At 36.3% G+C, this 17,640-nt stretch overlaps 1 protein-coding gene across 1 annotated transcript; it reads right to left on the reverse strand.

Moving 5' to 3' along the window:
• Positions 1-1,014: 1,014 nt before the first annotated feature.
• Positions 1,015-12,123, reverse strand: LOC127971363 (gastrula zinc finger protein XlCGF57.1). Its single transcript, XM_052574316.1, has 3 exons — positions 12,018-12,123; positions 11,064-11,169; positions 1,015-2,500 (listed from the first exon to the last, which is right to left on the reverse strand). Exons 2-3 carry the CDS (start codon positions 11,146-11,148, stop codon positions 1,347-1,349), a joined length of 1,239 nt encoding a protein of 412 aa, XP_052430276.1. The 5' UTR covers positions 11,149-11,169; positions 12,018-12,123; the 3' UTR covers positions 1,015-1,346.
• Positions 12,124-17,640: the final 5,517 nt, after the last annotated feature.

The raw sequence follows: 17,640 nt of genomic DNA on the forward strand, positions 1-17,640 counted from the left end.
GTGGCGCCACCCCAGGAGGGATGAAGACCATCTCTTTTCAACAGGTCAGGTCTGCCCCAAAAACTTTTCCAATTGTCTATGAAACCTATTTTATTCTGCGGGCACCACTTAGAAATCCAGCCACTAAGTGACGACGATGTGCTTTGTATCTCATCACCACGGTAAGCAGGGAGGGGACCAGAGCATATTACAGTGTCTGACATCCGGCTTGCAAGTTCACACACCTCTTTAATGTTATTTTTAGTGATCTCCGACTGGCGAAGTCGAACTTCATAAGCCCCGGCGTGAATAACAATCTTACTGTATTTACATTTAGGCAAAGCCCTGCAGAGAGTAGTTGGGACAGCCTAGCACATCATTGAAGGTGAGCAGAATATCTTTGTACTGCTCAGCCCATAAATATTTTAAAAGCATGCTACATCATCTCTTTCCAGCACTGACAAGGTATTTGCAATAAACTTTACAAATCATCAAATGCTTCCTATAACAACATAGACTTAACTTCATTGTTATTATTGTGAATAATACTGACACATTACGGTGACTACTCCGATTAGGGTGACTGCATTTGGTTGTAACATTTGTAAACTTCCTTTGTATACCATTTATTCCTTGTATATACTGTGTATCTTGTGTAAAATGTGTTTGTATTGTCAATTGTGCATCCATTGTTTTTATACTGCCATGTTACAGAGACCTGCACCTAAAAAAATAACATTGTACACCTATACACATTTCACAGTGTATACAATGTGACAATAAAGAGATTTGATGTGATTTTATTAGTTGAAAATGCTAGAATGTTTAGGAATTACACAACTTGCAGGTGGAAAACCAGCTATCAAAATATGAAACTATGAACTATAGCCATATTCCAGTTGGACCCCAAATGTTTACCTGTGAATTCCCTCAAATAAATATTGAACATTCCACTGTATTGTTTGATTTATTTTGTTTATATCTTTTTAATTATCATTTACATTGTGGCATTTTAGAGCAAGACAGAAGTCTAACTAATATTTTGATTCTGAGTTTTTATTACATGAAATTAAGCAATGCAACCATACAGTTTGAAATTAGAGGGTGCCTTCTACATTATCTCAATATTTGAAACAATAAAGACTCAGCAATGAATACAGGAGTTCATATATACAAGAAATATGTATTTGACAAATTAGCTCTGTACTTGTACTCTGCATAATGACAATAAAGTTAAATCTAATCTGATCTAATCTGACAAGAAAATAAATATCTCCAAGTCTCCTTAACAGGTGACTAATGCAAATGATCACAAAGGTGCAAAATCAGATTTGGCCCACAATCGGCTGCAGGTGTTATAGTTCCATTTATTTCATACAGATACGTATTTTCTGGTGCCATTTAAAATTGCTGAGCCATTTAAAACTCTTCCCACACAAAGAACACAAATGGGGTTTAACATATGCATGACTTTTCAGGTGTATCTGTAAAAGTGATGGCAAAATGAATTTTTTGTTACACTGATCACATTTAAATGGCCTTCCTCTAGAGTGAATGTGCAAATTATTTTTACAATTGCTCCTTTTTTTAAACATTTGATCACATTCAGAATGCTGCACTTTCTTTCCATAATGAGACTGCAAATGACGTTTCAGGTCTTTTTGATATGTAAATTTCTTTTCACACTTAAGACATGAGAATGGCTTCTCCCCTGAGTGAGTTATTACATGTTTCTTAAAGAGCTTCCTCACTGTGAAACTTCTTCCACACTGATGACATATAAAACAGTTCTTTCTTGAGTGGATCCTTATGTGGTAATTCAGGTTCACTTTACTTCTGAATCTCTTTCCACATTGACCACATATGTACGGCCTCTCTCCATTGTGAATTCTCATGTGAGTCTTAAGATTTCCTTTTTGTGAGAAGGTCTTCCCGCACTGTTTGCAGGTGTAAGGACTGTTTCCAGTGTGAATTTTCATGTGGGCATTTAGTGTTGCTTTACGTGTAAAACACTTTTCACATTGAGGGCATGTGTAAGGCTTCTCTCCAGTGTGAATTGTCATGTGACTTTTAAGGCTTCCTCTTCTAATGAAACTTTTTCCACACTCCGTGCAAGTGTAAGGGCTCTCTCCAGTGTGAATTCGCATGTGAATTTTAAGGCTTCCTCTCTGAGTGAAACTTTTCCCACACTGTTGGCAGGTGAAAGGATTCTCTCCAGTGTGAATTCGCATGTGAATTTTAAGGCTTCCTTTTTGAGTGAAACTTTTTCCACACTGTTGGCAGGTGAAAGGATTCTCTCCAGTGTGAATTCGCATGTGAATGTTAAGGCTTCCTTTTCGACTGAAACTTTTTCCACACTCTTGACAAGTGGAAGAACTTCTTGTTCCTGTCTTCTGATTTCTTTTAAGTGAGGTCTTCTCAGTCTGTGAGCAACTAAAAGATTTTTCTCCAGTAATAAAATCATGATGTTTCTCATACTGATCTTCTTCCATTTTATTCTCCTCTTTCAGAAGCATCAAGTCTAAGACAAAAAGGATAAATACAAGTTAACCCAAGCTTAATGGCACAAAGCAACAGAAATAATAAAAAGAGACATAAAATTTTGGTTTTCAATACATTTGCTAGATCCTTTACCCACTAAGCTACCGAAATAGATGTTGCCTGTAGGGGTGCTCCAATTGATCGGCTACCGATCACAATTGGCCGATAATCGCATGGGATGATTGATTGGCGGTCTCTAAAAAAGACGATCTCAAGCTGATGACGCGCCTGCTATGAGAGGTTTCGCTCAACATGTAGCGGCACCGTCTCAGTCTCTGTCCAGCGCGGGTAAAATAATTATAATGCTTTAAGTGAGGTACAATTCATATTTCTTCATTAAATAATTGAAAAAAATATCTGAAAAAGCTTATGGGAGTCATATTTTCACAAACAGCATAAATGAATCACCGCACGCTCTCTTTCTCTCTCAAAATGCAAATGGCTTTATAATTATAATTCATTATAATTATATAGCGCTTTTCTAGGCACTCAAAGCGCTTACATAGTCAGGGGGTATCTCCTCATCCACCACCAGTGTGCAGCATCCACCTGGATGATGCGACGGCAGCCATAGTGCGCCAGAACGCTCACCACACACCAGCTTACTGGAGGAGAGGAGACGGAGTGATGAAGCCAATCAGCAGATATGGGGATTGTTAGGAGGCCATGATGGTCGGAGGCCAATGGGCGGATTTAGCCAGGATGCCAAGGTCACACCTCTACTCTTTTCAAAAGACATCCTGGGATTTTTAACGACCACAGAGTGTCAGGACTTCAGTTCAACGTCTCATCCGAAGGACAGTGCTTGCTGACAGTATCGTGTCCCCATCACTACACTGGGGAGCTAGGACCCACACAGACCACAGGGTGAGCACCCCCTGCTGGCCTCATTAACACCTCTTCCAGCAGCAACCTAGTTTTCTCAGGAGGTCCCCCATCCAGGTACTGACCAGGCTCAGCCCTGCTTAGCTTCAGTGGGAAACCAGTCTTGGGCTCCAGGGTGATATGGCTGCCGCCCAAATTTTTTTTTTTAAATCACATCATGACTGCTCTTTAAAAGCGAGCTGCATGCTGCACAGTTGACACAGGAATTGTCACTTGAACTTTCAAGGCAGTGTCCCATTGTCATAGTGCTGGGTGGTATACTGGTTCATACCGAAAACCAGTGTATTTTTTAGTTTATGATATAAATTTTTTATATACCAACATACCAGTGTATTTAATTACTCAATGCTGGGAACGAATGTTATGCTGCGTTGCACGAAACTGTTTCAGACTGACCCTTTACAATATTGCACTTCTAAGCAGCGACTGCGAGGCGTGGTGAGGGTAAACTCAGCAGTGTTCTGGTGTTACGTTATAACATCTGTTTCACACATAGTCCGTCTGCAGTGCGTTTTAACGGATTCATACTGCACGAGGTTTGCGGTCCGTCAGTGTGTTCCAGGAGCGGTGCGTCTGCAGCAGTGCAGCGATCGTTTAGGCTACTGAGTCTATTTTTGCTGTGTTGCAGGCGCGGAATTAAAGTGATAGCACGTTGTTTGTGTGAAAAATTTACATGGATTGACATGGAAACGCAGTCATTTCACAATAAATGTATACTAATTAAAGCCTACTGTGTTTCACACGCAACACATGCGTTTTTGGGTTGGTTTAAAACAAGAAAAAGAGCACTTTTAGATAAACAAGCAAAACAATATACATGTTCACTTTTATGGAAGCAGAAAGACCCATGGGATCTTTTGTGATAAAGATTTAAATGCAAAATGCACAACACTGTTTCTGTCTGTGGTGTTTTAATTTTAAATATTTATCAAGAAAAGTCATAGGCTAATTATTGTGTTTAAATGTTTTGCCCAGGGCTCTGAACCGGTTCAAGGAACGAAAACCAGAAACAAACAATATTTTGACACGAACAGAACCAGAAGCTAAATGAATTTGTTTAGTTCCGAACAGAATCGAAAATTTGAAATGGACATTGACCGGTTAATAACGTTATTTTATCGTTCCTTTTAATATTTGAAATTTGCTGTCAACCAGTCACGAATTCCAGCAGTACAGCATACGCAAATGTGACGCTGAAGCCAGCGAGTGAAATGTCCGCTCAGCTGTGAACTCAGTCAAGTCTCAATGGCAATGCACCACCTTCAGGGCCAAATTGGGCCTGATGACGCAGCGCAAAAAGGGCCTATTTTTTCTAGGCATTTTTTTCACCTGCATTCCCGCGGGAGTACCGCGGGACCCAGCGCAACCGATTGCGTCACGGGACAATATTTGATTGGTGAATGCGGACGCGGGCGGCAAGATATTATTGTGTGCGGGTTGCGGGAAAATAAAGTTATTTGCGGGACTCCCGCAAAGTGGAAATATCTAGCAAAATGAAATTACTAAAAAAAGATAAACCTTTATTTATAATAGACTAAAATAAAAAAACAATAGACTTTGCCTAATGGGAGGATGCTGATGAAACCATGGACAGCGACGTGTAATTCCTTTCCGAAATGGCAAGAGATTCTAATTAGCCTAGTTTTGGTTTGTCGTTAATATTGCTATAGCTTCTTATATTTGTAATTCTTGTTCTTTTCTAAATACTGTTAATTGAAATTATTTTGTTGTGGAGTGAGGGTAACTAAAATAGCCTAGCGGAGCTTCACAAATTTCCCAGAGGCTGAACAGTTTTCATTTGCTATTAACCTCAAAACAATTATTGAATGAAATTTGGAGTCGGACTGTCGGACGCATATACAATGTTACTTATATACATTTACTATTATTCTATATTCTCTATATTAAATAACATTTTAGCATCCAGATACGTCGGGAACATGGAAACATTTGGATTCGTGCCGAATGAGAGAGGTAGGCGTCAGCTTCAGCTTACATTAATTTGTTTTTGGATTGAGGTTTTTATAGCCTAAACTTTAGAGGATTCGATTTGAAGAGAAACTAATAACTGCTTTAGACTACAGGCATTTTAGCCTTCATTATTTCGGAAAGTAATAGGGCTAATAAAATGCAATGTGAGCTGCGACTTACGTATTTTTTTACTCTCAAAACACAATCTTATACAAGTGTTTTTTTAGCAATGCAGCAAACATTTTTAAATATCTTAAAAATACTTTTAAAGTGTTGATAGATTTTTTTTTTTTTTTTTTAAGTAGGCCTAGCTTACATTTGGACAAAATCTGGTGCAAGCTGTAAACTGTAAGCGTTAGATCTCTATTTTTTCCTTTTTTTGAGTAAGGAAAACGCTATACTTTATTATTGTTATTATTAAATTATTATTAGGCAAATAATAGGCTTTTTTAAAAATAACATTATTAACCAGTATTTTATCCTCCCGAACCGGTTTCGGAATGGTAATAATATCAGAGGAACGTAGAACAGAAATGTTAAAATATCGATTCTGCATGGAGTGAACCGATTTAATTTTTTTTCAGTTTTCAAGCCCTGGTTTTGGTTATAGACTTATACAAACCTAGAAGAATAATGCATGAATAATGCGTTGTTTATATTTATTGAGTTTAAACTAATGTCTATAGCTATGAAAGATTTTTACTGTTCTGTGATAAGACTCACAATGGTGAAAAAAAAAAAAAAAAATTATATATATATATATATAATTTTTTTTTTACATGATATGAAATCAAAACAATAAACAAATCTTGTGGATTAAAGAGACACGGATCAGTAGCGGACTGCAAACACGTCCTGTGTGAAAGCACAATGAGTCCTTGCTGTGGATTGCATATACACTGCAGGCAGATTATGTGTGAAACAGGCTTTACAGCCAAAAAGAGGAGCTGGGTCTGTTGTTTGGAGGTTTTTTGGTTTCCAAAAATCAGACGTCAACCAAACATCCATTTTAAGTGCTTAATTGTCATCAAAGGCAGCAACACAAGCAATTTGTGCACCTCCAAGCACGTCTTGAAATATCAACCAGCAGAAAATGCATTGTACACCTGGTTATGCATGAAGAAAAAAAAAAAAAAAAAAAAAAAACACATAAATAATTATAAAATAATTAAAAAAAATAATAATAATAAAATTTTTTGGTCAAACCGCCCAGCACTACATTGTAACTGAAGTTTGTAAATGGCGTTTGTAAAAAATAAAAATAAAAAAAAATAAAAATAAAAAAAATGTAAAAAGTTTTTAAACCATTCACCGCTTATGCGCTTTCCCGAAGACCGTGCACTCATTCACAATTGCAGCGCACACACATAATAATGCAGCGGTTCTCAATTCCAGTCCTCGCGCCCCCTTCCCTGCTTTGCACATGTTGTATGTTTCTCTATAATGGCTTCAATTTTTTGTTCTATTCAAATGTAATTGTCTTGCGAAGTGGACATCATAGTATATTCCGGCATGATTCCGTCATGTTTGTTCTATTTATAATGCATTGAAGTGTGTGAGATGCAAATTGTATTTATTTACAGAAGTATATGATGTTACACTTGTCAGTGTGTGAAGACATTGCACAAATCCATGAATGGATGTTCTGAAGTGATAAACTTCAACAGATATCCCCTGCTCAGGGAGTAGAGAGCAATGAGCACTGTGTAAGGACCATGTCAATGGAAACTCAGTTCATGCACGGAGCTCACTATCTGAATCAGGTGTGTTAAAGAGCGACATGCAAAATATGCAGATCTGGGGCGGGGGTTTGGGGAATTGGGAGGACTAGAATTGAGAACCGCTGTAATAATGCCAGGTTCACATTACTCTGTCTGCAGTGCATATGTGGTGCATATTTTTTAAATCACACATTGGATTGCAATAATTTAAATATTTAAGTTGCAAATGTTTGCTTGTATACATTACATTATTTGAGAACAATACTATGTGACAATGGTCAATGGAACCCCAAATAATCCATTGAGGGCTGATCAAAAATAAAACAAAAACCACAGTGAAAATCAAAGTAACAAAATTAAATTACAGGTTGATCAAAGTTGCATGAATTTCATCGGAGTCAGTAGTAGCTGAATTTTTTTGCAGTTCAAACTGCACGCACAGTTGCGGTCTGGCAATACATTTAGTACAAAGTTAATTTAATGCCGAAAAGATTTGCATATGCAGGGTCATATTTGTAGAAGTGTTCACAAGTGTGTAATCGTAAATTAAAATTGCATGTGCAAGAGAAGCTTTGTAAAGGTGTAAATCGCATTTCAAGAGTAAGAAAAAAATTATTTGCAGCATTTTATTGTTATACATAAGTGTAATACAAGTTTTGTGAAACTGCAGCTTCATGCTAACGCAAAATAAATATGATCTGCATTCTTCTGACTTTCATTTTTCTGCGTTACACGTTGCACATTGTTTTCACAAAAAGACGCTGCAAGCACTGCAAGCCTGTGGACAGTGATTTGTAAGAGAAAACGACAGTTTAAAGAACTGCAAACTGTATAGACTGCATAGAACCAATCTTTATTTGTGTAAAAAAAACTGTTGTAAATGTCTAGATGACTTTTTGTGCATGTGGAGTAAAAAGTTCCAGAAATAAGCCGATATGTACAGCTCCGTTTTTCTTTTCTCTGCGCTTAAAATTTTGACACGATTCTCTCACTGAGTTTTGCAAGCGTGAGGGGGAGGGTAGGTCCACCTTCTGCTTGTAGCCAATCACATGAGGCTCTCGCTGACTCTCCATTTACTCTTATCTGATTGGTACAATAAACACATAATCTGCCAGAACATTAATCTTCATTTAGTAATGGATCATTCTCTCTGCCAGAATGGTACTTTTAATGTACAGTCAATCAATCAATCTGCACCACTGGTCTGATTTTTAACATTAGCCAAAATTATGTTATATGACAATGCTCAGCACTTAAGTATCAGAGTGATATACTTTGTAAAACCTTTTTACTAAACCAATAAAGCTACATAAATCTGAATTTGTCTGTTTTTCAGACCATGTCTCTGTTTTCGGTATTTAACACTCAATTTTGAAATTTTGGTATTGATTCGGATTACTTGCATGTAACTGATCAAGCTATTATAGGAAACAAGTATGAGCAACAAATGTTTTCTTTGTGTCCAGATTTGACTAACGTAAAAACTTACACTTCAAAAAAAAAAAAAAAAAAAAAAACACGATACAACTTTGATAAAAAATACGTCTTTAATGATGTCTAAATATATATCCAAATTAAAGTAACTAATTATTTGGGAATCCAACGTTCCCAGCCACTAGGGAACACACAGCCATGTTTATATGTTTATTTATAGAGCTAAACAGCCATCTAGTTGTTACACATTGGTATTACAGATTATGAATAAGAACCCAGTAAGTTAAGAGATAATAAATATTTTAGAAAAATATCGAGTCAAATCCCCTAAATTATTATTATTATTTTTTTTATTATAATATAATATATCCAGAACTAAATGAAGATTAATGTTTTGGAAGATGGTGTTTTTATTGAACCAATCAGATAAAGATTAAATGAAGAGTTAGCAATAGCCTAATGTGATTGGCAACAAGCAGAAGGTGGACCCGCCCTCTCCCTCACGCTTGCAAAACTCAGAGAGAACCGTGCCAAAATTGTAAGCGCAGATAAAAGAAAGACGGAGCTGTACATTTCGGTTTGTTTCAGGAACTTCTTGCAAGTCTACTGTGTTTCTAATTCATAACTTGGTAAGCAGAAGTAACTGGTTCTCTTAATTTCTTACACAAGCTACCAAAAGGCTTGTTAATTGTGTTTTTTTTTAGTTTTCTCAGCCTTATTTCTTCCATCATTGCCCAGTACCATTTATATATTAAGTCCTTTATTAATTAGGACTAGAACTTCATAATCTTATTTTCCATCCTGCCAACTATGTTTCCGCTCCGGCATCTATGCTTAGTATGGATCTCAACCACATCTTTTTCAAGACCCGACCCATTCTACTTCTGATTGAATACTAATGTTAGTTTGGTTGAAAGTGAACGCTGTATTCCTCTCATAACACTAGTAGGCCAACTCCTGAATTTTAACATGATTTCAACAAGTTTTGAGTTTCTTAATCTGTAGATAAAGATCAATGGTTTTCCATAAAATAACTTCATTTTGCTGGAGTTTAGTGCCGTTTCTAAATCATGTTACTTTCTACTGGGTGTCTGTTAGATCACAACACTGGGATAGAAAGCACAATTAATTTAACTTAACTGAAAGCACAGTAACTGAAACTTAAGCGCATCATTCTGCACACGGGATGCACAAAAGCACTTTGTGCCGCTCTGCATTAGAGCCTTTCGTGTTGTAATAATTTTGCACTGTGAAAGATTGTTAGTTGCTTTTACGGTCCTATCTATCACATGTTGCTGTTTTATTACTGTGCTATACATTTAAAAGGAAAGTCTTTTTTTATGGTATATATTTATATATAAATATATTTGCTTGTTTTTTTACTTTTATTTGTACCCCACTAAATACTTTTTTCATTAAATGTTTAGATTTTATACAATTATAGTGCACTCATCGTTTTTCTAGAGTTACTCTTGCTGCTGAATTATCCACTAACCAAGTTTATAATAGCATTTCTCACAGATATGTATATATGTATATATATATATATATATATATATATATATATATATATATATATATATATATATATACACACATATATACATATAAATATATATATATATTTTTTTATTGTTATTTTTCTGTCTATATTTAGTAGATTGTGTTTAACACACAAAACAGTGATGATCAGGTTAACACACAGATGTATAGAAACTATAAATTGATAAAAAAAAAAAAAACTATGCTAGTATTAGATTAGTATCATTATCGGCTGATCGGTTCAGAAAAAAATGGTATCTGTGCATCCCTAGTTTTCTCATGCAGTAAAAAAAAAAAAAAAAAAACATCACATAGCAAAGAAGACACTGACAATTGGGTAAACTCAAACTGTAATTTATTCCTGTGTGTGCCGAGAAGATTCCATTCTCTTTCTCATCTTGAACTATGTAAATGCAGGCAGGTCCGTTATGGTTACATGGGCACTCTGTGTGTCTCCATTGCGTTTTGGTTAGTACAAAGGCGCGCAAACCAATTCCTGTAGATGTAACGGGGTTAAATTTTAACCCTGATTGATTTCAACCCCAAAAACATGTCTGCAATTATCTCATGTGCTCCTGAAGAGCGTAATTAGTTGTTTCAGTTGTGTTTGATCAGGGTTGGAGCTAAACTTTGCAGGAAGATCCCTCCAGGAACTGGCCTGGGCACCCCTGGGGTTAGTAATAGCATAATATGCTATGTTAAATACATAGAAATAAGTTAGCATTAGCAACGTTTTGCAGCAACACGGCAGTTATTTTGCATAATTTTATGATTAAAAACACAGTACAGGTCGTTTTAACAATCATCACGATGTTAAATACTAGGAATTTCAAATGTCTGGACATACATTAACATCTGGCAGACACTTTTATCCAAAGTAACTTACAGTGCATTCAGGATTTACTTACTTTTTTTTTTTTTATCAGTATATGTGTATTTCCTGAGAATGCCTGGAACCCTCAGAGTTCAGCTTTGAGAATGAAAACCAACCTGTTTGTTCCTCAGTATCTTCATGTTTGACTCTGAATGTTTCTTCAATCCTCACATCTTCACTCTCCTCTTTAATAAAAGCCATCTTTACTTGCAGTGAGTTTTTCTGCACGTTTGGACACATAAACACAATCACACGTACTATTTAGACATTGAATATATACACATGCATCCAGTAGTAACGGTACATACTAGCTAGAGAAACAATTGAACGGACTCATTTTTCGAAAAGCACCGTTACTTCCACCACTTTTTGCGAATGCATGAATTCGAGTTTAATGCTGCCTTTACGTGCTATCGGAAATTTCCCACTTATGAAGTCGTGGTGACGAGCTTGTCGTATTCAAGTACTTTAATGTCGGAAAGAATAAAATGTAGCATCCCACTGGTCGACTATTATAAACAATCACCGCGCTACACATCCAGTTTGCTGACCATTCTGGAAGTTAGGTCAAATATGTTACATGTTTATTTCACCGCATATAAAACACGCTTTGAAGGATCGTTCAGCTTAACCCTATAAATACACAATTTTAGCGACAATAAAAGGATGTAGTTGGCACCAATGACTGTCCCCTCCGCCATGTTTAAAGATTGTGACCCGCCCAACTGAAAACTCTGATATCAGTATTATTTCCGAATTTAAATACTACTTTGAGACGCGTTCACGACTAATGTCCGCTCGTGTTTACGATAATTCCGATAGCACACGAAGGCAGCATAAGATTCATGATATACGAAACAAAGACGCAGCGTTTCTGTTTATACAGATGTGGATATAAAACGTTACTTTACTCAAAATATGGCTCATTAATGTTATAGAAAAAAACATTACAACGTTATATTCAATAATAATAATAATAATAATAAATAGATTGCACAATTTCGCAAAGGCTTGCATTTGTCTGAACATTTTCGTCCATTTAAACACTTTAAATGCTTTAAAACACAAACCTTTATTCAGCTTAACCAGATTCAGCAGGGCGACGCGCCATTCTTCTTCCTCTTGGTTTTAAACGGCGGCTGCAGGCACCAACGCAAACAGGTGCATTACCGCCACCTTCTGCTCCGGAGTGTGGAAGAGAGTTCTAAATTCTATATAACAATAAACAGTGGCGCACCCAGAAATTTTTAATAGGGGTGCCCAGTTGAGGGCCACAGTAAATCTTTGGTGGCACAATAAAATAAAGTAAAAAATTAAGGGTTTGCAATATTAACAAAAAATATATATTTCTGTGATTTGTATTGATAACGATAAATAGACAATATTTTACTGAGTGTGTTATTGTGCTGATATCTTATTTCTAATTGTGCTGACAGCTGAATCCGGAATTGTTTTATTTTAACCTTTACAACATTTTTTTTTTTTTTTTTTTTTCTAAAAGTGTGCATCATCTTTTAGGTCAAATACTTGCATTTGGGCTACCAAGCAAATGCAATCAGTGTCAACAAAATTGATTTTTGCAATGCAGAGAAAACAGAAGCTGCAGTGCCATTTAGATGTTTACACACTGTTTAATGCAGCTCTGTGGGCCATGGAATACTTTAGCCTGTAGTTACAAATGAAAAAAAAAATAATTAAAAGGTACCTTAAATGTGAAATTAAAATCGCGAGTAGGTGGCAGTGAGTAACTGTTAATAATTGAGTCATTGTGGTTGAACCGAGTCATTTAAACGGTTGATTCATTCAGGATCGAAACTCTATCATGTTACTCAGAGACGCAAAACGGTGGCTGTGTTTGAAATGATTTTTGTTCTTAGAAATAGAGCTAAAACGTAAGTCTCTTGATATTAACTTCTTGTTTTATTGAACTGTTGTATAAAATAAATACACTGTAAAAAATGACGTAGAATTAACACCAAAAATTTGTAAAATCACAACACAAAAAAAAACTGTAAATGAAAATACAATGCAAAGTTGTTTATTTGAAAATATTTTTGTGTTGACAGTTAGATAAAAAAAAGCTGTAGATTTTACAGGAAGAAAATGTTAACAAAACCAGAGTTTATGTAGAAATTATGTATTTTTATTGTTTTGAGAAAATAAAACTGTAACTTTAAAAACAATGTGGTGCTTTTTTAAATTGCAAGACCATAATGTTTAAATAACAGCCTATTCTCATACCATTTTTTTTACTATAGGTTAAAATTGCCTATGGATGATTGAAGATGTATAGAGAGTCTAATGTCATAAGTATCTAATGTTATGTATTTTTATTGTTTTGAGAAAATAAAACTGTAACTTTAAAAACAATGTGGTGCTTTTTTAAATTGCAAGACCATAATGTTTAAATAACAGCCTATTCTCATACCAATTTTTTACTATAGTTTAAAATTGCCTATGGGTGATTGAAGATGTATAGACAGTCTAATGTCATAAGTGGCTATTTGCAATATTGTCAGGGAAACTTTATTAACACCGATATTATTAGATTGCGAATGGAAAACGCAGCTCTGGAACCAGTCAAATGGATCTGGAAGAGGACTTACCGCCCATTGGAATTTCTCATGGATATCTCATACAACACAATGATGATCTTATCGGTAACGGTAAGTAAACAATAGTATTTTTTCGCCTTGCTATGTTAGGCAAATTTACTTTACAAGGACTTTGCAAGCAAATATGTCAAATAGGGAATGTGAAGGTATGCAGTATTGCACTTTTATGCAGACGACACCCAAATTTACATTCCAATCAAGCGCAATAATCCTGCAGCACTAAACTCTCTTCATCTACGCTTAGAGGAGGTGAAGGCATGGCTAGCTCAAAATTTCCTATCCCTTAATGATGATAAGACCGAGGTCATTGTTTTCAGCCCGAGTGAAAGGTCCCAGTGCACATGCCCAGACTTGGGAGGTCTATCTCCCCTTAAATCTACAGAAGTGCGGAACTTAGGTGTTCTTGTTAATCAGTCTTTAAAGTTTGATAAACACATCTCCTCTGTAGTCAGTTCTGGTTTCTACCAACTTCGCTTACTATCTAAAATCAAAGGCTTTCTCACTCCAATAACTCTGGAAATGGCGGTTCATGCTTTCATCACGTGTCGACTGGATTATTGCAACTCACTATATTGCGGTATATCACATTCTCAAATCTCCCGTCTTCAGTTAGTTCAAAATGCGGCAGCCAGACTCATCCATAATTGTCGCAAATATGACCATATCTCTCCTATCCTCAGATCTTTACATTGGTTACCAGTCCGGCAGAGAATAGATTTCAAAATTCTTCTCTTTGTATTCAAATCTTTACACAACCTAGCACCAGTTTATCTCTCTGAACTTATTCATCCGTACATTCCGTCCAGAAGTCTCAGATCCCACGACCAGGCTTTGTTGGTAGTCCCTCGTGTCAGACCTAAGCGTAGAGCGGAGCGTGCTTTTGCGGTGGCAGGGCCTTGTCTGTGGAACACCATGCCTCTAGAGATCAGAACTGCTCCCAACCTCTCTGTGTTTAAGTCTCTGGTCAAAACTTATCTATTCTCGTTAGCAAGCACGATCTATGTTTACATTTTCTATGACCTTTAATAGTGGGTGATCGTGTGTTTGGCTAAAATGAGGTAAAATTAAAGAAGAACGGAAGAACTGGAGAAGTTGAAAGAAAAAGAGAAGGGGCCAGGCCCATACCGGGAGAAACTGCCAAAAAAAACGTTATTTGGACAAACTGTTTGCGATAAACAACGTGATCAATATGATTTAGAGGCACAAGACTGGATTACTGATCCACTCAAATATCTGGACATCATTAGCTTGCTATTTTCAGCATATGTTAAAGGGATAGTTCACTTTAAAATAAAAATTCTGTCATCATATTGTCACCCTCAAGTTGTTTCAAACCTGTATGGTTTATTTCTTCTGCTGAACACACAGGAAGATATTTTGAAGAATGTCGTTAACCAAATAGTTAACTGGTCCCATTGACTTTCATAATATAATTTTATTCTTTCTATGGAAGTCAATGGGACGATTTAACTGTTTATTTACTGACGTTCTTTAAAATATCTTCCATTGTGTTCAGAAGAAATTCGTACAGCTTTGAAACAACTTGAGGGTGAGTATGATGACAGAATTTTTTATTTTGAAGTGAACTATACCTTTAAGTTTTCATTGGTTGTGAAAAAAAAATGGCACATGTAAAAATGAGGGTATTTGGTAACGTTACATTATTTTTAAATAATTGTATGCATCTTTGCCCATCCCAGCAATGTGTACTTAAAGAGTCTTTGTTGATGCAATCGGTACAGAAACAAATGTATATGCAGTCACTTAATGTATTTATTAAGCAGTTATATAAAAACTTGATTTACAAACATTTTAAATAGATGTACAGAATATCAACGCAAATTGTTAATTGAAAACAAAATAAACTATAATTTGATTCATCATGCAATGCGGCCTAGCTTTATCATCTGCTCTAACATGAACCAAATTCAACATCATTCATCAACTAAGTTATACTAAGTTAATGTAACGTTTTTCGTCCTGATTGTGGTAAAAACCACGCGATCCGGCGTCAGCTCCTCAAAACTGCTTCCCTTGTTGTTTTTCCAAGAAGTAACATTAACGTTAAAGCTGAAAAAAAAAACGTTTTCCGTTGTTCAGTTTCCTCCATATACGATCGTGTGACCTGCTGTGACAGTTCTCTAACGTTAGATCGAGGAGCACTGACCAACCATATCAACGTTTATTAAAATCTCGACAGAAAATCCAAACACAGCCTCCATCACACAAATTAAAATACAATGGTATTATTTAGGGCGTAAATATGTAGATCCTGCAAATATGGCGGCAAACCCATGATACGGCATGACGTCACCTTCTCAAGGCAGCTCCGCCCATTCAACTTCTGTTAGTTCAGTGCAGAGCAGATGTGCTTGCTTGGCTTCATCATCAACACCCACACTGTGTCGAGCACGGTTTCTGTCTGATGCTGATGAACACTGTCGTCAAAGAGAAAAGGGTATTTAGTCAAAAGAAACGTTGTGTCTTTTTGTAATTTCACGTTAAATGTATAGTTGAAGAGAGAGTGTTTATAAATCCTATTTCTGCATTTCATGTTGATTTTTTCATTATCTGTCTCTCCCGCCATTTTAGGTTAAAAAGTTTTAGCAGCTAACGTTAAATTAATATCACTGAAGCATTATAGGCTTACTCAACTGTCAGGTTAAGTCGAAAAGATGCATTTTAGTTAAAAGAAACAATGTGTTTTTACTTATTTCACTAACGTAATTTAATAAATAGGTGGGCAACCGTTCAATTAATTTTTCTGCATTTACTGCTGGCTGTTAGCTAATCGCTATTTTTCTTACTTCTGTTTTAAGCTCCCCACGCGGACTTAAACATTGTGGTCTTAGATAATAAGAAGGTAGTTTTGAACATGATTGATTGTCGTTTTTGCGGCAGAACATTGCAAACGTTGAGGGGTTATGTGTTGCACTGTAAGGTTCATAGAAACGAACCACGCTGTGTTTTTAAGTGTGAGAGCACTGATTGCAGGCAGACATTTTGCACATATGCAGCATTTAAGGGTCACTTCTATCGAAAGCACATTGTGCCAGAACCGTCTAACACTGGCACAGCCATTATATCAAATTTTATTTGTGCCATGTCGCTGTGTTCAGAACGATTTCAGACCATGCAGGAACTTCTTGTTCACTTATAAATAATAATAATAATAATAATATATTTATTTTGTATAGCGCCTTTAAAAGTAGCTTTCTCAAAGCACTTTACATACAAGCATAACAGCAAATGAATAAACACAATGTAAGTACAAGAAAATAAACGCATAAAATCAAGTTCATGTAAAAGCAATCCTAAAATAAAATGTTTTAAGAAGAGATTTAAAAGTCACTAATGAATTTGCTTCCCTGATGTCGGCCGGGAGAGAATTCCAGAGCTTAGGAGCATAGACAGAGAATGCTCGGTCACCCCACGTATGAAGCCGTGTCTTCGGGAACAACCAATAGACCACTCTGAGAGGAGCGCAGATTGCGACGTGGTGTGTAGGGGATTAATAAGTCAGTCAAATACTCAGGTGCCAGATTGTGTAGAGATTTATAGGCCAACATAAGGATTTTAAAATCAATACGGTACCTAACAGGTAGCCAGTGCAGGGACTCCAAGACTGGAGTTATATGGTCCCTGGTCTTGACCCCAGATAGTACTCTAGCAGCTGAATTTTGAAGATATTGCAATTTATCCAGTGATGATTTAGATACCCCAGCTAGAAGACCATTGCAGTAGTCAATGCGCGAATAGACAAAAGAGTTAATCAACTTCTCAGCTACTGAAAAGGATAACATAGGACGTAGCCGGGCTATATTTCTGATGTGATAAAACGATGTCTTAACTGTATTCTGGACAAAAGGCTCAAATGACAGTGTGGCATCAAATATGACACCCAAATTCTTTAATTTGGACTTAAACTCCAGTGCAACGCCATCAACAGACAGAGTAGGAGACCCAACCTTTCGCAGTTGATGTGGAGATCCAAGGAGCATGACTTCTGTTTTAGAGCCGTTTAGAGACAGAAAATTATTGGACATCCAAATCTTTATCTCAGCAATACAGTTAGAAA

This window comes from Carassius gibelio, chromosome A4 (assembly GCF_023724105.1).
Source record: "Carassius gibelio isolate Cgi1373 ecotype wild population from Czech Republic chromosome A4, carGib1.2-hapl.c, whole genome shotgun sequence".
NCBI lineage: Eukaryota > Metazoa > Chordata > Actinopteri > Cypriniformes > Cyprinidae > Carassius > Carassius gibelio.